The sequence below is a fragment of the Pantherophis guttatus genome, chromosome 1 (genome assembly GCF_059756535.1).
Source record: "Pantherophis guttatus breed Tessera chromosome 1, ASM5975653v1, whole genome shotgun sequence".
Lineage (NCBI taxonomy): Eukaryota > Metazoa > Chordata > Lepidosauria > Squamata > Colubridae > Pantherophis > Pantherophis guttatus.
In genome coordinates this window covers 13,463,061-13,484,862 of record NC_142063.1, presented here as the reverse complement: position 1 = coordinate 13,484,862, position 21,802 = coordinate 13,463,061, and the positions used below count along the sequence as shown (strand labels likewise).

The window sequence follows — 21,802 nt, the reverse complement described above, 5'->3', positions numbered from 1 at the left end:
AATGTGGAAGCCAGAATCACTTAACAACTTTGTTACTAACTGAACAACTACAGTCATTCACATAAGACTGTGTAAAACAGAACAAAGTTCACTTAACAAATGTCTCCCTTAGCAACAGAAATTTTGGCCTCAGTTGAGGTCATAAGTGGAGAACTACCTATACTTTAAGCATCATCGCAGATTGTTTGACAAAGATATTAGAGAGGATTGGCAAGTCGACGAAAAACACCACAGCTAGTCCTCAACTTACAACTACAATTGGGACCAGAATTTCCATTCATAAGTAAGATGTTATCAAGTGAGTCACGTCCGATTTTTATGACCATTTTGCCAAATCGCTGCAGTCGTTAACATCGTCATTCAATGAATCTGGCTTTCCTCCCATTGTCTTTGCTTGTTGGAAACCAGCTGGGAAAGTCACAAACGGTGATCACATGACCCTGGGATGCTGCAACCATTATAAATATAGATTAGATTAGATTAGATTAGATTAGATTAGATTAGATTAGATTAGATTAGATTAGATTAGATTAGATTAGATTTCTTTATTGGCCATGTGTGATTGGACACACAAGGAATTTGTCTTTGGTGCATACGCTCTCGGTGTACATAAAAAGAAAAGATACATTCGTCAAGAATCATAAAGTACAACACTTAAAGATAGTCATAGGGTACAAATAAGCAATTAAGAAACAATATCAATATAAATCGTAAGGATACAAGCAATAAAATTACAGTCATACATAAGTGGAAGGAGACGGGTGGTGGGAACGATGAGAAGATTAATAATAGTGCAGACTTAGTAACTAGTTTGACAGTGTTGAGGGAATTATTTGTTTAGCAGAGTGATGGCGTTGGGGAAAAAACTGTCCTTGTTGTCTAGTTCTGGTGTGCAGTGCTCTATAGCGTCATTTTGAAGGTAGGAGTTGAAACAATTTATGTCCAGGATGCGAAGGGTCTGTAAATATTTTCACAGCCCTCTTTTTGACTCATGCAGTATACAGGTCCTCAATGGAAGGCAGGTTGGTAGTAATTGTTTTTTTCTGCAGTTCTAACTATCCTCTGAAGTCTCTGTCTGTCTTGTTGGGTTGCAGAGCCAAACCAGACAGTTATAGAGGTGCCGATGACAGACTCAAGAATTCCTCTGTAGAACTGGATCAGCAGCTCCTTGGGCAGTTTGAGCTTCCTGAGTTGGCGCAGAAAGAACATTCTTTTTGTGCTTTTTTGATGATGTTTTTGATGCTAGGTGTCCATTTTAGGTCTTGAGATATGATATATGCAATATCAGTAGCACTTAAGACTTATATACCGCTTCATAGTGCTTTACAACACTCTATAAGTAGTTTACAGAGTCAGCATATTGTCCCCAACAATCTGGGTCCTCATTTTACCGACCTTGGAAGGATGGAAGGCTGAGTCAATTTTGAGCCAGTCAGAATCGAACTGCTGGCAGTTGGCAGAGTTTGCCTGCAATATTGCATTCTAACCACGGCGCCATCGTGGCTCCTATATATATATTTATTTATATGTAATACTGGTGTGTGTAATATTTATGTATTATAAGTTTATGTGCTCAAAGATTGATCATGTGAACATAGGGATACTGCAATGGTTGTAGTGCGAGAACTGGTCATATATATGGTTATATATATATAACTGGTTATATATATTTTTAAATGTTTTTTAATATTTGTATTCTATGTTTTTTATCTTGGCTGTACACCGCCCTGAGTCCTCAGGGAGAAGGGCGGTATATAAATTGGAAATTAAATTAAATTAAATTAAATTAAATTAAATTAAATTAAATTAAATTAAATTAAGTCAACTTTTTCAGTGCCATTGTAACTTCGGTTGCTAAACGGATGGTCTTAAGTCGAGGACTATTTGTATTTCCCTCCCTTTTAATAGCAGATTTATATGGAAAAGGGTTGGGCGACCCAATTACAGGAAATTTCAACTACATTCAGAAATTGTTTCATTTCTCCACATGGGTGTCTGCATCTTATCATTGACATAACAAACCCTCGCTTGGTGGGGATAATACATTTTTGTATAATCGGTTACAGACAGCCGTCCTGCAAATTGCCATTTCTTGGCATTTCCGGCCCTAAATTTACTCTCTCAGCAGAAATAGAGGAAATTTGAAAATAGAGGAAATTTGAAAAATCTGGCCTTGTGGTACTGTGTGTGCCAAATATTCTTTTGCTCTTTACTTTGTGATGGTCAAAAGACCAGCAGATTAAAAGATTAACCTACCAACACATGCAAGTGTGATCATACATTCAGGACAAATGCATCCAAAATAGTATAATAGAAATGATTGCCTGTTATTTCAAAAAGCCCAAAACAGCCTCAGGGTTCTTTTAATAATTGCATCGACCAAAACAATCTTAGGATTCTTCTATTGCAGCGTCTCAACCTGAAAGCACAAGGATTTATATGCTATTATTCCAGGATCCCTGAATTTTTGTATTTCCAAGGATCCTGGGACCGATTGTGTTTAGTGTTTAAGGCACCTGGGCTTGAAACCAGGAGACTGTGAGTTCTAGTCCTGCTTTAGGCATGAAAGGCAGCTTGGTGACTCTGAGCCAATCACCAGGAGACTGAGAGTTCTAGTCCCGCCTAAGGCATGAAAGACAGCTCGGTGACTCTGAGCCAATCACCAGGAGTCTGTGAGTTCTAGTCCCGCCTAAGGCATGAAAGACAGCTCGGTGACTCTGAGCCAATCACCAGGAGTCTGTAAATTCTAGTCCCGCCTAAGGCATGAAAGACAGCTCGGTGACTCTGAGCCAATCACCAGGAGTCTGTAAATTCTAGTCCCGCCTAAGGCATGAAAGACAGCTCGGTGACTCTGAGCCAATCACCAGGAGTCTGTGAGTTCTAGTCCCGCCTAAGGCATGAAAGCCAGCTCGGTGACTCTGAGCCAATCACCAGGAGTCTGTAAATTCTAGTCCCGCCTAAGGCATGAAAGCCAGCTCGGTGACTCTGAGCCAATCACCAGGAGTCTGTAAATTCTAGTCCCGCCTAAGGCATGAAAGCCAGCTCGGTGACTCTGAGCCAATCACCAGGAGTCTGTAAATTCTAGTCCCGCCTAAGGCATGAAAGACAGCTCGGTGACTCTGAGCCAATCACCAGGAGTCTGTGAGTTCTAGTCCCACCTTAAGCATGAAAGCCAGCTCAGTGACTTCGGGCCAGTTCCTTTCTCTCAGCCCAACCCACCTCACAGGGTTGTTGTGGGCAAAACAGGAGGAGGAAAGAATATTATGTGTATTCTCCACCTTGAGTTATTTACAAAAATAATAAAGATGGGATATATACAAACAAACAAACAACAAATGATTTTTTTAGTCACTTTTTAGACTTTTTTAGCCACGTTTTAGACTTTTTCGTTGGATTCATCCTAAAATGAATGAATTTTTTTCTTTGGAGACCTTAAACTGGGAAATGGAGACCAGTAATAAAATTGTATTTAACTTTCGTAAGCCTCTGAAGACCTACCTATCTCCAGAGCTTTGGGTGAGGCAGCTGGTGATGATGTGGTTTTTTTTTTTTTTTTTGAGAAGGAGTTATTATTTAACTGGGCTGTCATGAGTTTACGAGAGACTGCTGTGAGTTGGTCAGCTCTATACATCATTAATAAAATAAGAATAAGGTCTCCAGAGTTGCTTTGCAGAGTGAGATGGGTGACATATGCATTTAATAAATAAATAAATTTGCTGTTAAGGCTCCAGAAAGTGGGTTCGAAGCTACCCAGATCCATGGTGGCTGTAATGATGGAATATCATCCTACAAAGAACCAGACGGTGTATTCCTCTTTCTTATTTGTTTAGCGTCTGTTCAAAATTAAAACGGCACTGAAAAAAGGTCCTTGTACTTAAGAACATCCCAAAAGTGCTTTTTCAAAAGGCAGCTGGACTTACTGTTTTCTTCCTTGAAGACGTTTCGCTTCTCATCCAAGAAGCTTCTTCAGAACTGAGAAGTTATAAAAGTCTCCCTTTTAGAGAATAATTTCAGTCATGCCGTTCTTTACTCACTTAGTCGGAAATAAACAACACTGAACACTGGAGAACTTGCTTTTGGGTAGACAATAGACAGAACTCCATTGTACCCTTCTCATTCTCACAATCTACTTTATAAAAATAACATAGGAGGAGTGTATTTTAATTGGTGCTGATTTGCCAAGTAATTCTCTTATGCAGTTCTTGTTAACTTCTTCTTGGATGAGAAGCAAAATGTCTCCCAAGGAAAAACAAAAAGTCCAGTTGCCTTTTGAAAAATCACCTTTGGGACAACTGTGACCTGGATGATTGAGAATCTCAATAGGCATGGCACCATTCCCACAATTAGAATGGAAATGGGGATGAGGATGGGGTTGCGGATAGGATAGGATAGATAGGAGATAGGATAGGATAGGATAGGATAGGATAGGATAGGATAGGATAGGATAGAAAATAGAATAGGATAGAGAATAGAAATAGAAAGAAATAGAAATAGAAATAGAAATAGAATAGAATAGAATAGAATAGAATAGAATAGAATAGAATAGAATAGAATAGAATAGAATAGAATAGAATAACAGAGTTGGAAGGGACCTTGGAGGTCTTCTAGTCCAGCCCCCTGCCCAGGCAGGAAACCCTACACCACTTCAGACACATGGTTATCCAGCATCTTCTTAAAAATTTCCCGTGTTGGAGCATTCACAACTTCTGGAGGCAAAGTTGTTCCACTGATTAATTGTTCTCACTGTCAGGAAATTTCTCCATAGTTCTAAGTTGCAATCATATAATCAAAATGTAGGTGCGTGGCAACAGGCGTGTATTCATGATTGCGGTATCCTGGAGTCATGTGATTACCGTTTGCCGTCTTCCCAGCCAGTTTCTGACAAGCAAAGTCAATGGGGAAAATTGACGTTCGCTTAACAACCATATGATTCACTCAACAACTGCAGTGATTTACCTAACAACCGTGGCAAAAAAACATTCTTAAAATTGGACACGGCTCACTGAAGCAGCGCCTTGCTTAGCAATGGAAATTCTGTTCCCCAATAATGGTCGTAAGTTGAGGACAATCTATAAGTCCTGGTGCTGAGAAAAAATATCAATGGCAGTTTTGCAAGAGCTGGCTGTCAATCAAAGCAAATGTGGTTGCAGTGAACAGTCTCAGGAAAGGATCCCAGTTCCAGAGTGAAAGAAACTCTTTCAATTTGCATTAAGAAAATCTGACTGTGGCTGTGTTAGTGATCCCGTATCTGGTGTCATTTTGTCATTTTGTCAGGTGTTAAATTCCAGTGAAGATGATTTATTCTTCATACCTGTACACAGGGACCTACAGGCAGTCCTCGACTTATGACCACAATCGAGTTCAAAATTTCTGTCGCAAAGCAAAACATTTCTTAAGTAAGTTTTGCCCCATTTTACGATCTTTATTGCTCCCGTGGATAAGTGAATCCCTGCAGTTATTAAGTTAGGCACACGGTCGTTAAGCGAATCTGGCTTCCCCCATTGACTTTGCTTGTCAGAAGGTCGCAAAAGGGGATCACATGACAACCCCGGGACATGGCAAGCATCATAAATACAAGTCGGTTGCCAAGCATCTGAATTTTGATCACGTGACACCCCCACCCATCCCCCGGGATGCTACAACAGTCGTTAAGTGTAAAAAAAAAACCGATCACAAGTCACTTTTTTCAGTGCCACTGTAACTTTGTTCGATCACTAAACAAACTGCTGTAAGTCGAAGATTACCTGTAGTCCACTAAATTGGTGCTAAATAAAAGTGAACGGAATTCAAGATGGATAGAACTTGATAGAACATTTGTGAGAACGTAAAGATTCCAGGCTGATCACTCTCTTGATTCCACCCCTGTCTGTCCTACTGTACACATTTTCTTCACTTGACAAGATTTTTTAATTTTGATTTGATTTATTTGTACCCCGCCTTTATTATTTTTACAAATGACTCAAGGCAGCAGTCATATCCAACACACCTTCCTCCCCCTCTTTTCCCCACAACCACCACTCTGTGAGGTGTGTTGGGCTCACCCAGCCGGCTTTCATAGCTAAAATATGACTCGAACTGACTGTCTTCTCTTTCTGGCCTGGTGCCTTAACTACTAGACCAGACTGCCTCAATGACTAGTGGTTTCGTGCCAGGAGATGTGCTTTTTTTTTTTTTTTAATTTGATTTATATGCCGCCCTTCTCCGGAGACTCAGGGCGGCTTACAATGCGTTAAGCAATAGCCTTCATACTTTTGTATATTTATACAAAGTCAGCTTATTGCCCCCACAATCCGGGTCCTCATTTAACCTACCTTAGAAAGGATGGAAGGCTGAGTCGACCTTGAGCCTGGTAAGATTCGAACCTGCAGAAATTGCAGGCAGCTGTGTTAATAACAGGGTGCATTAAACCACTGTACTACCAAGGCTTTGAACTAGGGACAAGGTTACGTCTAGAATTCACCGTTAGCCCTCAAGCTAATTGTGTGGCTTCGGTTTGTTCACATTAAGCTTAATGGAGCTTAAGCCCTCAAGCTAAATTTGTTTAAGCCACCAAGCTAATTTGGCTGCTTTAATTCGTTTACATTTTATAGCTATTGATTCACACCATTCTGCCTCAACTTTTCTGCTCTGCCTACCTTATCTGGGGTCAGAGGTGGGTTTCAGCCGGTTCTGACCAGTTCTGGAGAACCGGTAGCAGAAATTTCGCCTTGCGCACAGTCACTCACGCCCTTGTCACCTCCCGACTGGACTACTGCAATGCTCTCTACATGAGGCTCCCCTTGAAAAGCACCCGGAGGCTCCAACTGGTCCAGAATGCGGCCGCGCGGGTGGTTATGGGCGCAACTCGTGCCCATGTTACACCCCTCCTGTGCGAGCTGCACTGGCTCCCAGTGGTCTTCCGGGTGCGATTCAAGGTGTTGGTTACCACCTTTAAAGCGCTCCATGGCTCAGGACCTGGGTATCTACAAGATCGTCTTCTGCCACCAGTAGCCTCCCACCGGCCAGTTCGCTCCCACAGAGAGGGCCTCCTCAGGGTGCCATCGGCCAAATTATGTCGGCTGGCGACACCCAGGGGGAGGGCCTTCTCTGTGGGAGCCCCAGCCCTGTGGAATGAACTGCCCCCAGAAATACGTAAAATCTCTGATCTCCGTGTGTTTCACTGTGCCCTCAAAACCATGTTGTTCCACCAGGCTGGGCTAAATGTAAAGATTTTAATTGGTTTTAAATGGGATTTTAAATTTGGGGTTTTATAAATTGGGCCTATTATTTAATAATTTTAATTATTTTTAATTTTGTCTGTCTTTGTGTTTTTAATTAGGCTGTACACTGCCCTGAGTCCTTCGGGAGAAGGGCGGTATAGAAATAAAATTAATAAATAAATAATAAATTAATAATAAATTTTGAGTAGTTTGGAAAACCGGTAGTAAAAATTCTGACTGGCCCTGCCCTCATCTATTCTCTGCCTCCCGAGTCCCAGCTGATTGGGAGGAAATGGGGATTTTGCAGTAACCTTCCCCTGCCAGGTCCACCAAGCCACGCCCACCAAGCCACACCCACGGAACCAGCAGTAAAAAAATTTGAAACCCACCACTGTCCGGGGTGTGTTTTGTGTATGGGCTCATGGGCATATTCAACTCCCAGACAGACTGTAGACATGGCTGAGTTTCACTTACCTTTACCACCAGTTTACCCCGTGACGAGCACGCTTGCTTCACGCATGCACTTTGCTCGCTCGCGCGCCTTCCGTGCATGTGTCTGGCCTCTTAGGAATGGGGTGAGGTCAACAGTAGACAGTTTTAGGTTAAAGTTTTGGGGGTTTTGGGATGAGATCCCTGTTGTAGACAATGCCTTTGCTTTCATCCAGGAAACATGACTGGAGCGTTATCAAATGTGGTCGGCGGTTTGTTCCCTGCTCGCAATCCATTAGAGCCCAATATTTATTATTCAGCTAAATAAATCACTACAAATAAAAAACCAATAGCAACATCAGGGATTAACCTTCCCCAGCCGGGTTCGTTTAAGGTGATAGAAAGTAAAACTGTAAACAGGTGTAAGCAGGGTTGTGTAGCGTAATTGAACAATATCAAGCTAGGTCTGATTTCTAGATGCTATAAATCAGGGGTCTCCAACCTTGGCAACTTTACGACTTGTGGACTTCAACTCCCAGAATTCCTCAGGCTGAGGAATTCTGGGAGTTGAAGTCCACAAGTCGTAAAGTTGCCAAGGTTGGAGACCTCTGCTATAAATCACTCACCTTTCTGCTTCAGGAATGTTCCAGGGATACGGGTAATCCTCATGCTGCTGTAACGAATGATGGGTAACGCTGGTTTGTTTGTTTTTCTACTAACCCTCCAGGATTCTGCATACCTCAATGAACTCTCCAACCATTCCCTCTTCTCCTCCCCCGCTGACTCCCTCTCGGATATTGCCGATGCTCAGGAATTCCTGCCTGCTGACAGCCTCAACCAGGTGCCAACGATATGGGACGTCAACGTCAATGTGCCACAGCAGAACCATATGGAGGTCAGCCCCTGATCTCTCTCTTTTTCTTTTTTCTATTGTTTTTTCTGTTGCTTTTTCTTTTTTGCGTTTGCTTTCTCTCTCCTTCTCCTCTTTCTCTTTCTCTCTTTCTCTTTCTCTCTTTCTCTTTCTCTTTTTCTCTCTCTCTTTCTCCTCTCTTTCCCTCCCTCCCTCCCTCCGTCTCTCTCTCTCTCTCTTTTTCTTTTTCTTCTTCTTTCTCTTTCTGGTCGCCACAATGTAAAAAAAAAAGTTGAGACTCTAGAAAGAGTGCAGAGAAGAGCAACAAAGATGATTAGGGGAACTGAAGGCTAAAACATATGAAGAACGGTTGCAGGAACTGGGTATGTCTAGTTTGATGAAAAGAAGGACCAGGGGAGACATGATAGCAGTCTTCCAATATCTGAGGGGCTGCCACAAAGAAGAGGGAGTCAAGCTATTCTCCAAAGCCCCTGAGGGCAGGACAAGAAGCAATGGGTGGAAACTAATCAAGGAGAGAAGCAACTGAGAACTAAGGAGAAATTTCCTGACAGAACAATTAATCAGTGGAACAACTTGCTTCCAGAAGTTGTGAATGCTCCAACACTGGAAGCTTTTAAGATGAGATTGGACAGACACTTGTCTCAAATTGTGTAGGTTTTCCTGCCTAAGCAGGGGGTCGGACTAGAAGACCTCCAAGGTCCCTTCCAACTCTGTTATTCTAATTCTAATTCTTTCTCTCTCTCTCTCTCTCTCTCTCTCTCTTTCTTTTTCAGAATAGAACAGAACGGAATAGGGAAGGGACCTTCAAGGTCTTCTAGTACAACCCTCTGCTCAGGCAGGAAAACCTACACAATTTGAGACAAGTGTCTGTCCAATCTCATCTTAAAAGCCTCCAGTGTTGAAGCACCCACAACTTCTGGAGGCAATTAATCATTCTACTGGTTAATTGTTTTCACTGTCAGGGAATTCCTCCTTAGTTCTAGGTTGCTTCTCTCCTTGATTAGTTCCCATCCGTTGCTTCTTGTCCTGCCTTCTGATGATTTGGAAAATAAGTTGACCCCATGTCTCTTTCTCTGTCTCCCTCCCTCCCCCCCCCAACCTGGTGTTGGATTCTCTTCCTCGGTTTTGTAATTGTAACATGTACAATTACCATAATTGTACTGCAATACGATATTGTGAAGAGTACACTTAGTCTTGAAAAAAACAATCATAGAGCTGGATCTTCCAGTCCAAACTCCTGCTGATTTTGGGCCAGTCACTCTTATCTCTGCCCGGCCCACCCAACAGGGTGCTTGTCAGGGGTGGGTTCTACTTACCTTGACTACCGGTTCGCAAACGGGATCTGCATGCGCAGATTGCTGATGATGACATCTGGGGCGGTGGGCGGAGCCTCGTGCTAGTTTTACTACCGGTTCTTGCAAACCGGTCCGAACCAGGGGCAACCCACCACTGGTGTTTGTTGTGGAAAAAAATAGGAGGAGGAAGGAGTATTCGGTATATCCACCGCCTTGAATTACTTACACAAAATAATAAAAGCAGGATAGAAATAAGTAAATAAATAAATAAAAACAGAAATGAACTATTTTCTTGAAAATCTCCAGTGAGATTTGCTGACTTGGTAAACCGCTTAGAGAGGGCTGTAAAGCACTGTAGAATAGAATAGAATAGAATAGAATAGAATAGAATAGAATAGAATAGAATAGAATAGAATAGAATAGAATAGAATAGAATAGAATAACAGAGTTGGAAGGGACCTTGGAGGTCTTCTAGTCCAGCCCCCTGCCCAGGCAGGAAACCCTACATCACTTCAGACACATGGTTATCCAGCATCTTCTTAAAAAATTCCAGTGTTGGAGCATTCACAACTTCTGGAAGCAAAGTTGTTCCACTGATTAATTGTTCTCACTGTCAGGAAATTTCTCCATAGTTCTAAGTTGCAATCATATAATCAAAATGTAGGTGCGTGGCAACAGGCATGTATTCACGATTGCGGTATCCTGGAGTCATGTGATTACCATTTGCCGTCTTCCCAGCCGGTTTCTGACAAGCAAAGTCAATGGGGAAAAGTCCAGTTCGCTTAACGACCATATGATTCACTCAACAACTGCAGTGATTTACCTAACAACCGTGGCAAAAAACATTCTTAAAATTGGACACGGTGTGATTGGACACACAAGGAATTTGTCTTGGTGCATACGCTCTCAAGTGTACATAAAGGAAAAGATACGTTCATCAAGAATCTTAAGGTACAACACTTAATGATAGTCATAGGGTACAAATAAGCAATCAGGAAACAATATCAATATAAATCGTAAGGATACAAGCCACAAAGTTAGTCATACAGTCATAAGTGGGAGGAGATGGGTAATAGGAATGATGATTAATAGTAATGCAGACTTAGTGAATAGTTTGACAGTGTTGAGGGAATTATTTGTTTAGCAGAGTGATGGCATTCGGGAAAAAACTATTCTTGTGTAAAGCAGTATGTAAGTCCAAGTGCTATTCCTATTAGTTGTTATTATTTATTATTTTTACAAATAACTCAAGATAGCAAACATATCCATCTCCCTCCTATTATATCCCCCACAACAACAATCCTGTGAGGCGAGTTAGGCTGACAGAGCATGATTGGGTCAAGGTCATCTAGCTGACTTTCATGCCTTAAGGTGGGACTAGAACTCCTAGCCTCCTAATGATTGGCCCAAGGTCACCCAACCGGTTTCATGCTTAAGGCAGGACTAAAATTCATTGTCTCCTGGTGATTGGCCCAAAGTCCCCCGGCCAGTTTTCATATGTAAGGCAGGATTAGAACTCGCAATCACCTGCTTTCTAACCTGGTGCCTTAACCCAGGGGTGAAATGCTCCCGGTTCGGACCGGATTGCCCGATCCGGTAGCAATGGCGGCGGGTAGTTTGGAGAACCGGTAGCAAAAATCCCTGCCCCCCCCCATGCCCAGCTAAGCCGCGCGATCATCAGAGGCTTTTTTTTTTTTACTTTTAAAAGCATTTTTTCTACAACCTCTTTGGCCGAAAAAACACTTTTAAAAGTAAAAAAAAAAAAAGCCTTTGAAGATCGCGCGGCTCAGCTGGGATTGTCAGAGGCTCTTAAAAGCAAGTTTTTTTCTGCAACCTCTTCGGCCGAAGAGGTTGTCGAAAAAAAAAATGCCTTTAAAAACCTCTGAGGATCCCACCTGAGTTGCCTGATCGTCAGAGGCTTTTAAAAGCAATTTTTTTTTCTGCAACCTCTTAAGGTTGTAGAAAAAAATGCTTTTAAAAGTAAAAAAAAAAAAAGTTGGCCACGCCCACCCAGTCACATTACCCACCACCAAGCCACGCCCACCAATAGTAACAAATTTTACATTTCACCACTGCCTTAACCACTAAAATCCAAACTGGCTTAATAGCTCTCAGAATCAGGAAATTCATCATGATTTCAAATTTGGAGATCTCCCTTGGTAAAAGCTTCCAACCTGATTCTTGGAATCAGATACATTTCTTTCCATAAATGCTTGACATATTGCCCTGTTTGTTGAGAAAAAAACCCTGCCTTTTATTCAAAAATCAATCTTAAATTTGCTGACACAGCGATCCTTTAATTTGGGAAGGGGGCTCTGTCCATGTGAGGCTGTGGGGTGATTAGCCAACCGATTGAATGCTGCTAGGCAGAATAAAACATCAACAGCTGGATTACCTGTAAATTTGGAGTTCGTCAGCCTTGAAAATACGCAAAACTTCCCCTACTTTGCTGTCCAACTTCCTGCTGGTAATTGTGACTCAGACTTCCAGTAATGGAAGAGAGATTGTAAAAATGTTTTTTCTTTTTTTTGAAAAAAAAAAAGGGAAATAATTACAGTATGTTTGTGCTTTTAGGGTTTATCCAGATTTCGGTTCAGTTTCAGGAATGCATTTTTATGCTTTTATAGATAATCTTCATCTGGTTATAAAAGTTGAAGAAGAATTTTTGAAAAAAGGCTTTTTAAAAAAACTCTAGCAATTGTGGGGCTGTTTTTTTTTGTGTTTTTTTTGGGGGGCAGTGTTGCTTCAAACTTAAAAACTACTGTGTGGTTTTGATTACTCAAAGCAACGATGGATGAATTTATAGTTACCGGACGCTTTTTCTTGTATTTGTGGTTAGATGCACACGCTTCCTCTTAAATATAGATAGTCCTCTATTTACAACCATTTATTTAGTGACAGTTCAGAGTTACAGTGGCACTGAAAAAAAGTGATTTATGATCATTTTTCACACTTAACAACCGTTGCAGCATCCCTGTTTTTCACCCAACCACAATTGAACGCAGAAGTTCAATTGCTAAGTGACACAGTTGTAATTTCGCCCCATTTTACGACCTTTCTTGGCAGAGTTGTTAAGTAAATCCCTGAAATTGTTTTAAATTAGAAACACGGTCGTGAAGCAAGTCTGGCTTCCCCATTGACTTTGCTGGTCAGAAGGTCGCAAAAGGGAATCACGTGACCCCGGGACAGTGCAACCGTCATAAATACGAGTCAGTTGCCACACATCTGATTTTTTTTTTTTTTTTTTTGCAAAAAGTTGTTTTTTTATTTTTTTCCCCCAATACACAAATTACATCTTTTCGGAACAGAGCTTTGATCCGGTCATCAATTTGTTCAATTTTTTGTCATCTTTAACAACATTTTATATATTCTATTTTGCCATAACACTTATTTCTTAATCTTAACTCACATATCTCAACCAATACCTTCTTAGAAAAAGTTTACTCATATTTATCTAATCAAAACAATTACCCTTCGATTAACCCTCCTTAAATCTTAATTCAATTAGTACCTCATAATACATTTCACAATTCTTACCCTAAATCCTCACTAGTAACAATACAGTTCAAACATGTTTATATTTCAAAATTATTTCCATTTCTAAAACTTCCTTACGTTTATTTATTCAAATTTAAATCTTGTCTCTGATCTTAGAAATATAGCAATTTATCATTTAAATCATGTGTGTGGGCCACACATCCGAATTTTGATCACGTAACCAAGAGGATGCTGTAAATGGTCACAAGTGTGAAAAAGGGTCGTAAGTCACTTTTTTTTCGGTGCCCTTGGAACTTTGAACAGTCACTAAATGAAAAGTTTTAAGTCCATGGCTACCTTCAGTTCAACATCACACAAACAAGTGCTGTTTTTGTTTATTGCACTGTTTTGGTGGCTCCCTAGGTGGCTCAGTGGCTAAGACGCTGAGCTTGTCGATCAGAAAGGTCGGCGGTTCGAATCCCTAGCATAGGTTTCCTGTGTGAGCAGGGGGTTGGGCTAGATGACCTCCAAGGTCCCTTCCAACTCTGCTACTGCTTCTCCCCAATTGCACATTAACATGTATTATGAATAGCATGAATAGAGAACAATAAAGTGAGCATCTGAATGAGAGAATCTTCAAATCTCTTCCGGTGCCAACATAAAAAAAAAAAAATCCCATTTCCAAGAAGCATAAAAGTAGACATAAAAGTCTACATAAAAAGATGGGTTGCAATTTATTTATCTAATTTACTTACCCTCTCCCCCGCTTTTAGAAATGTGACTCTGGGATGTGCACAATAAAACAAGCAATTAAAATACTCTAAAACAACCCTCAGAACCAATTAAACAATAAATATAAACAAGGCCCCAGGAGGGAGGATATGTCAGAGTCTCCTGCATTGGGCAATTTAACATGCAATGCAAGAGGAAGAATGGAGGGGGAAAGAAGAGGAAGGGAAAAAAGAGATTGGCGGCAGCAACCCCCCCTGTTGATAAGTAGAGAGAGATTACCGGTACATTCTTGATATTCTTCTCTTTGGTCAAGTGCTGGAGAGGAAAAGGTTGCGGGTTCTTGGCAACGTAGATATCCCAGGGCTGTTGACATTTGGAGCCTGTGTGTTAATCCTGATTGGACAGAGTACAAGAAAGCAAATCCTTCTACAATATTGTCCACCTGACAGATGGAGGGGGCTTGGTGGGTCTTCCCCTTGTCAGGATTACGTCTACAGAAATTGAACAAATGAATGAATAAATGAACAAATGAATGAATTTATATAGTACCCAGAGTTGCAATAGGCAGGATAGATAGAAAGATAGATAGATAGATTAATGGATGGATGGATGGATGGATGGATGGATGGATAGATGGATGGAAGATAGATAGATAGATAGATAGATAGATAGATAGATAGATAGATAGATAGATATAGATGATAGACAGACAGACAGACAGACAGACAGACAGCAGTAGCAATAGCAAATAGCACTTAGACTTATATACCGCTTCACAGAGCTTTTTACAGCCCTTTCTAAGCGGTTTACAGAGTCAGCCTCTTGGCCCCAACAATCTGGGTCCTCATTATACCGACCTTGGAAGGATGGAAGGCTGAGTCAACCTTGAGCCTTGTGAGATTCGAACTGCCAAACTGCTGGCAGCCAATGATCAGTAGAAGTAGCTTGCAGTACTGCACTCTAACCACTGCGCCACCACGGATGGATGGATGGATGGATGGATGGATGGATGGATGATATAGATAGATAGATAGATAGATAGATAGATAGATAGATAGATAGAAAGAGAAAGATAGAAAGAGATAGAAAGAAAGAAAGAGATAGAAAGAAAGAGATAAAAATAGAAAGAGATAGATAAAAAGAGATAGATAGAAAGATAGAAAGAGATAGATAGAAAGATAGAAAGAGATAGATAGACAGAGAGAGAGAGAGAGAGAGAGAGATAGATAGTTTCTCCACTGGAATGAGCAACAAACCTATACCTTCCTTCTCCTCAGGGCAATCAAGAATCAAGCAATCGATCAATTGATCAACCAAAATCTATAGGTGCGCATTTATTTATTTATTAAGTTGATATGCTGCCCATTTCACCATCAGGAGCAACTCTAAAATTTTCCAGCCAAATAACAATTAGCGATTAGTGTTCCACCACTAGTTCATTCAGCCTTTTGCTGGGATGCTCTCAGGACTCCTAGGAACTCTTGGGAGGTTTTTTTTTTTTTTTTAAACCTTGCCTAAAAATTCTAGGGGTGCATATGTGCCTTTCTGCCCTCAGAACAGCTATTCTCCACCTCCAAATATCCAACTGAAATAGACAATCACAAAAGTGGCAATAGAATAGGATAGGATAGGGTAGGACAGGACAGGACAGGACAGGACAGGACAGGACAAAATTCTTTATTGGCCAAGTGTGATTGGACACACAAGGAATTTGTCTTTGGTACATACGCTCTCAGTGTACATAAGGAGAATAAAATACATTCATCAAGAATAATAAGGTACAACACTTAGTGATAGTCATAGGGAACAAATAAGCAATCAAATCATATTAGGAAACAAATAAAAACAATATAATTGAAAGATACAAGCAACATGGTTATAGTAATAAGTGGGAAGAGTTAGATACTAGTAAGGAAGAGAAGAATAATAGTAATAAAGTCTTAGTAAATTATCTGACAGTGTTGTGGGAATTAGTTGTTAAGCAGAGCGATGGCATTCGGGGAAAAACTGTCCTTGTGTCTAGTTGACACAATGAGAAAAAAATCCAGCAAAGGAGTGTTAGAAACCCCCATTTCTCAATCTAGGGGTCTCTGGTACCTTCCCATCCACTGATTAACATGATTAGCTTCTGCACCCCAATGAGGTTGGCTGGGATTTGCTCTTAACATGGTTCTAATTTCCATATTTCTTTTTCCGTTCAGGTCTTGCCTCCTGATTTGGAAAATCTAGAAGGCTTACAGGGAATAGAAAATCACATCACTGCCACTCAGGACATCCCTCGTCTTTCAAGCATTCAGGTAATAAAGGTAATAAAGACAGGGCAATCATTATCACAGGTAGTCCTTGACTTACAATAATTCATTTAGTGACCGTTTGAAGTTACAACAGCACCGAAAAAAATGACTTGTGATTGTTTTTCACACTTAACAACCATGGTAGCGTTCCCATGATCAAAATTCAGACACTTGGCAACTGACTCATATTTATGACGGTTGCAGTGTCCCGGGTCATGTGACCACAAGCAAAATCAATGGGGGAAGCCAGACTCACTTAACAACCGTGTTACTTAATAACTGCAGTGATTCACTTAACAAGGGAGCGTGGCAAGGGAGGTCGTAAAATGTGGCAAAACTCACTTAGCTAATGTCTTGCTTAGCAACAGAAAATTTGGGTTCTGTTATGGTCTTAAGTCGAGGACTACCTGTATTATGGTTGAATGCATAGTCTGCCAGATCCAGATTGATTGCATTTGGCATTTTTATTCATCTTTGGAGTTCTTCCCAAGGACCTGAAATAGCCAGATATGGATATTTGATGGTGTTAAATGTCTCATCGTAGGATCTAAGCCCGTGATGGTGAACCTATGCCACGCGTGTCACAGGTGGCACGTGGAGCCATATCTGTGGGCACGCGAGTGTTGCCTTAGCTCAGCTCCAGTGTGCATGTGCATGCTGGCCAGCTGATTTTCGGGCCTTCCGGGCCCACCGGAAGTTGGGAAACAGGCTGTTCCTGGCCTCCGGAGGGCCTCCGGGGCAGTGAGGAAGGATGTTTTTGCCCTCCCCAAGTTCCAAGAAAGCCTCTGGAGCCTGGGGAGGGCGAAAACGGGCCTACCATGCCTGCCCACCGTGCCATCGTGTGCCAAAAGCGGGGGAGCACGGGGGTCATGCATGTAGGCGTGGGGGGGGCAGGGGGGCATTGAGTATGGGCACGCGTGTGTGCAATCCCCCTGCGCTCCCCCCACTTTTGGCACGCAGCGGCAAAAAGGTTAGCCATCACTGATCTAAGCTGTTAGAAGTAAAGCTGCCTTTTGCAATTGACTGATATGGTTTTTGTCAATGCCAATGGTTGTAGTCTATAAGAAAGAATAAATGAAGAATAAAAAAGGGACATGGCAAGGCAAAGCAAAGGATTACGTGGGCAGCGCACACACACATACACACACACACAATTGAAGGCCAAGGAAATAACAAAAAGAACTGGCAATTGTTAAGAGCAGGAAAGTTGAAGAAAGAGAGCAGAGAGGCTAATTCTGGCTGCCAAAGACCAAGCCTTAACAAGAAATGCACACAAAGCCAGTTGAATCGAGAAGACAGCAACAGACAGCAAGTACTGCCGTTGCAAACTTACTTGATTAGCAGCTGCAAGAAGATCACACAGACCGACTGCAAACAATGGCCTGACAAAGTAGCCACAATGGGTGCATTGGAAGATCCACAGAAAATTTACCTGCAAGCAGTGGTGGGTTTCAACCGGTGTTACCACTGGTTCGCATCATGCACGCGCTCCGCGCAAGCATAGTGTATTGTGGAACAGCTGAGATGCAGCAGTCCACTCTACCGCGCCTTTCAGCTGAGCTAAAAATGACCAAATATAAGGTATGTATAATGCAGGGCGGGCGGGAGGGCCAACTTAACTGTCAGAGAGAACCGGTTCGCTCTCAGCTCACCATCGTCGCTACCGGCTCGCCCGAACCAGGCCGAACCGGTAGAAGCCCACCACTGCCTGCAAGGAAGAACTATGGGACCACAAAAATAGAGGAAGTAATAGAAAATGAAGAAGTTAAAGTGCTGTGGGAGCTTAGAATGCAAATAGAGAAGTACCTGCCACACAACAAACACACCAGACTTAACAATCGTTGAGAAGGAAGACAAAAAATGTCTGGATAGTGGACCGCAGCAGATAGTGGACATGTAGACAGCAGAAGAGAAGAGAAAAAAACTGGAGAAAAATCAGAAAATATAAAGATATGCAAATAGAAAATAAAATGACGTAAGTTTATTGTGGCCATTAATCAGCAAATCGAAATACAACGGTGGCAAAAGAAAGCAAAGGTAGCGATCGGCGCCTTGTGTGCAGTCCCAAAACTCCTGGAGCGCTGCTTGAACACCATCGGCATTGACAAAATCCCCCTCAGTCAATTGCAAAAGGCAGCTTGACTTGGAATAGCTTACATCCAACAACAATACCTTTCACACCATAATATATATCATATTACGATATATCTATATATATAAAAGCAAAAACCACTCACGCATTAATCACGAAATCTCCAGAACCGTAAAGCCTACAAACTTGAAATTTGCCACGTATCTTCCTCTTGGCTCCTAGGTGCTCACTAAGAAAGGATTTTTCGAAATGACCATCAGAGCATTAGTATTTCCTATATTATTATTAACACGCTCTGATGCTAGTATAATATATAATAACAACTGCCTATCCCAGATCCTTGGGAAGGACTCCGAAAACACGACCCACCCAAATAATAAGCCCAACCCTAATTTTTTGGGGATGGCCCTAATATTACCCCTACCCCGAAAATTGGCCTGGGGGGGATGGGCGTGGCCAGGGGAGGGGGGCAACTGTCTGGCTGCAGCTGCAGCCCACTGGCCCCTTAGGCCGCGCAAATACCGCTTTTGCCCTTCTCTTTCTGGGTGCAGTGCTTCTACTTGTTGGGCCGCTTCCCCGAAGCCGGCAGCTCTGCAACCAGCTGCTTTGATTTTTCCCTCTTTTTGGGAGGAGAACGGGAGGCATTTTGGCAAACAGAAGGAAAATGGGAGGGGTTTTTTTCCTGCCTGCCATCCTTCCCTCAGTCTGTGCTGAGACTGAGGAATGGATGACAGGCAGGAAAATTCCCCTCCCTATTTTCCTCCCGTTCCTCAAAAAGCCTCCATTCCAAACACTGAAGGTTTGGAATGGAGGCGACGGTGCGTGCACGGCATGTCCAGCTCACCGAGTCTGGCCTGCTGCACCTCAAAAAAAGTAAGACCGCTTTGAAAATAAGCCCAAGTGCTTATTGTCAAGTGTAAAAGAAAATAAGACTCAGTCTTATTTTCTGAGAAACCCGGTAATAGTAATAATAATAATAATAATAATAATAATAGAAGAAGCATATTTCCTTCTTGATTCGGAGATTTGATCCAGCCCACATTTTTACTCACTTCCTGATTTTGTTATGAGAAATAATGATATTTCCAGTTTCTTAATAGAAGTCAAGACTTTTCAACAATAGGTTTCCTGGTGCTTTGGCTTATACCGTTCAGAAAGTAATAACTACATCACGTGTATTCTTTCCCACTTCCTATATTTTGTTAAAAGCCCATGAACATGTGTTTTAAAACCAACAGCTGCCGAGACATTAATGTTTTGTAGAGAATCTAATTTAAATAATGTCAGGCATGAACAATTAGGTCCACCTGTGAAGGTTTCAATTTCAAGCCCACATACAGGAATCTTCTCGGACTAACAGTTTGCACCTGTGTAAAACTAGGTAAGATTCAAAGGCAATCAAGGGACGTTGGACTTTGTCGTCTTGTGACTATGTAGAGATTCTAAGCCTGTGATGGTGAACCTATGGCATGCGTAGCCATATCGGTGGGCACGCAAGCTCAGCTCTGGCGCGCATGTGAGCGCTGGCCAGCTGATTTTCGGGCCATCTGGGCCCACAGACCGTTTCCGGCCTCCGGGTGGCCTCTGAGGGGCTGGGGAAGGCCGTTTTCGCCCTCAGACTCCTAGAAAGGCTCTGGAGCCTGGGGGGAGAGAGAAACGGGCCTACCGGGCCCTCACGTGCCAGGAGTGGGGGGAGTGTGGGGGGGTCCCACACGCACGGGGGCAGGGCACATAGAATTATGGGTGTGGGCATACACACACATGACACACACACATCCGCACTCCCCCTGCTCCTGGCACGCGATGGTAAAAAGGTTATCCATCGCTGCTCTAAGATAATTTCCCTCTTGACTCCACCCCCTCTCAATCTCTCTCCAAATCCCTCCCGTATCTTCACCTCTGATTCTGGGAGTATCACTAATGGATCACACACCTGCTCTGTTGCCACTTTGCTACTCGCCTGTCTGACATTTCTGTTTTTTCATTCTATTTCAGTCCCAAACTCAGGTAGAAGAGGAAGAGGAGGGTGACGATGACGAAACAGAAGAACTGGGTCATACAGAGACGTACGCCGATTATATCCCTTCCAAATGTGAGTGGGTCAACCCCAGGCATTTTCTCTTTTTATATGTGTGTTTGTGTGTGTGTGTGTGTATTATTGGTTTTCTCTTTACATTCAATATGTGCTTAATGAACGGCATACTGTCTGAGTCCATTCGTTTACATAGGAATACTTCTTAAATTCCTAATTTCTACCCCTGTGGTCCAACCATTGATAAAACAAGTCCCAAGTTTGAAAATATTCTGTGTCTTCTTTTTCTTTTAACTTCAGTGTTAATCTGTCCCATTTCTGCACCGTGCAATATTTTTTTTTATTATATCTTCTTCCGTAGGTGTTTCCTCGCTTTTCCAATGTTGTGCACATTACAGTTCTTGCTGCTGTTAAAACAGTGTAGTATCAAATCATATATTTCTGGTATTATGCCTAACGAAAATAGTTCTGGCTTAAAATCCCAGGCATTTTCTTATGTGGGTAGTCCAGTCTTCCCCAGCTTGGTGCTCCCAGATCTATTAGACTTCATTTCCCAGAATCCTCAAGCAGCAAAGCTGTGGGAATTTTAAGGAAGGGAAATTAATTAATTAATTAATAAGAGCCTTGGTACTACAGTGGTTTAAAGCACCCTGTTATTAACACAGCTGCCTGCAATTTACTGCTGGTTCGAATCTCTCCAAGGCTCAAGGTTGACTCAGCCTTCCATCCTTTCTAAGGTAGGTTAAATGAGGACCCAGTTTGTGGGGGCAATAAGCTGACTTTGTATAAATATACAAAAGGATGAAGGCTATTGCTGAATGCACTGTAAGCCGCCCTGAGTCTCCGGAGAAGGGCGGCATATAAATCAAATTTAAAAAAAAAAATATTTATTTATTTATTTATTTATTTGTTTGTTTGTTTGTTTGTTTATTTGTTTGTTTATTTATTTATTTATTTATTTATTTATTTATTTATTTATTTATTTATTTATTTATTTATTTTTCAGATTTCTATACCGCCCTTCTCCTTTCGGACTCAGGGCGGTGAACAGCCAAAGTTAAACATTTGTACACAAAAGTTAAAATAGATTTAAAATAATTAAATAAAGTTTGGCCCATAATTTAAAACATTTCAATTCAAAACCAATATCAATTTAAAAAACCCACCATAAAATCAGGACAGCCCGGCTAACTGAAAAAAATAGGTTTTAAGGGCCCGACGGAAAGTCCGGAGGTGTGGGATCACTCGAATCTCTGGGGGTAGATTTTTCCAGAGAGTAGGTGCCATCACAGAGAAGGCTCTCCCCCTGGGGGTCGCCAGCCGACATTGTCTGGCCGACGGCACCCTGAGGAGGCCCTCTCTGTGGGAGCGAACCGGCCGG

General features: G+C 41.9%; 1 protein-coding gene across 2 annotated transcripts in view; it reads left to right on the top strand.

The window, feature by feature from the left end:
- The window catches only part of SBNO2 (strawberry notch homolog 2), a 162,178-nt gene that overhangs the window by 90,749 nt on the left and 49,627 nt on the right, over positions 1–21,802 (top strand). Inside the window, exons 5-7 of one of the 2 annotated variants that reach the window (XM_087873738.1) lie at positions 8,356–8,523; positions 16,205–16,300; positions 20,385–20,481. In XM_087873738.1, coding sequence (XP_087729864.1) covers positions 8,356–8,523; positions 16,205–16,300; positions 20,385–20,481 — 361 coding nt within the window. Of the gene's footprint in view, positions 1–8,355; positions 8,524–16,204; positions 16,310–20,384; positions 20,482–21,802 lie in introns of both variants that reach the window. The other variant, XM_087873691.1, reaches the window with a different exon arrangement.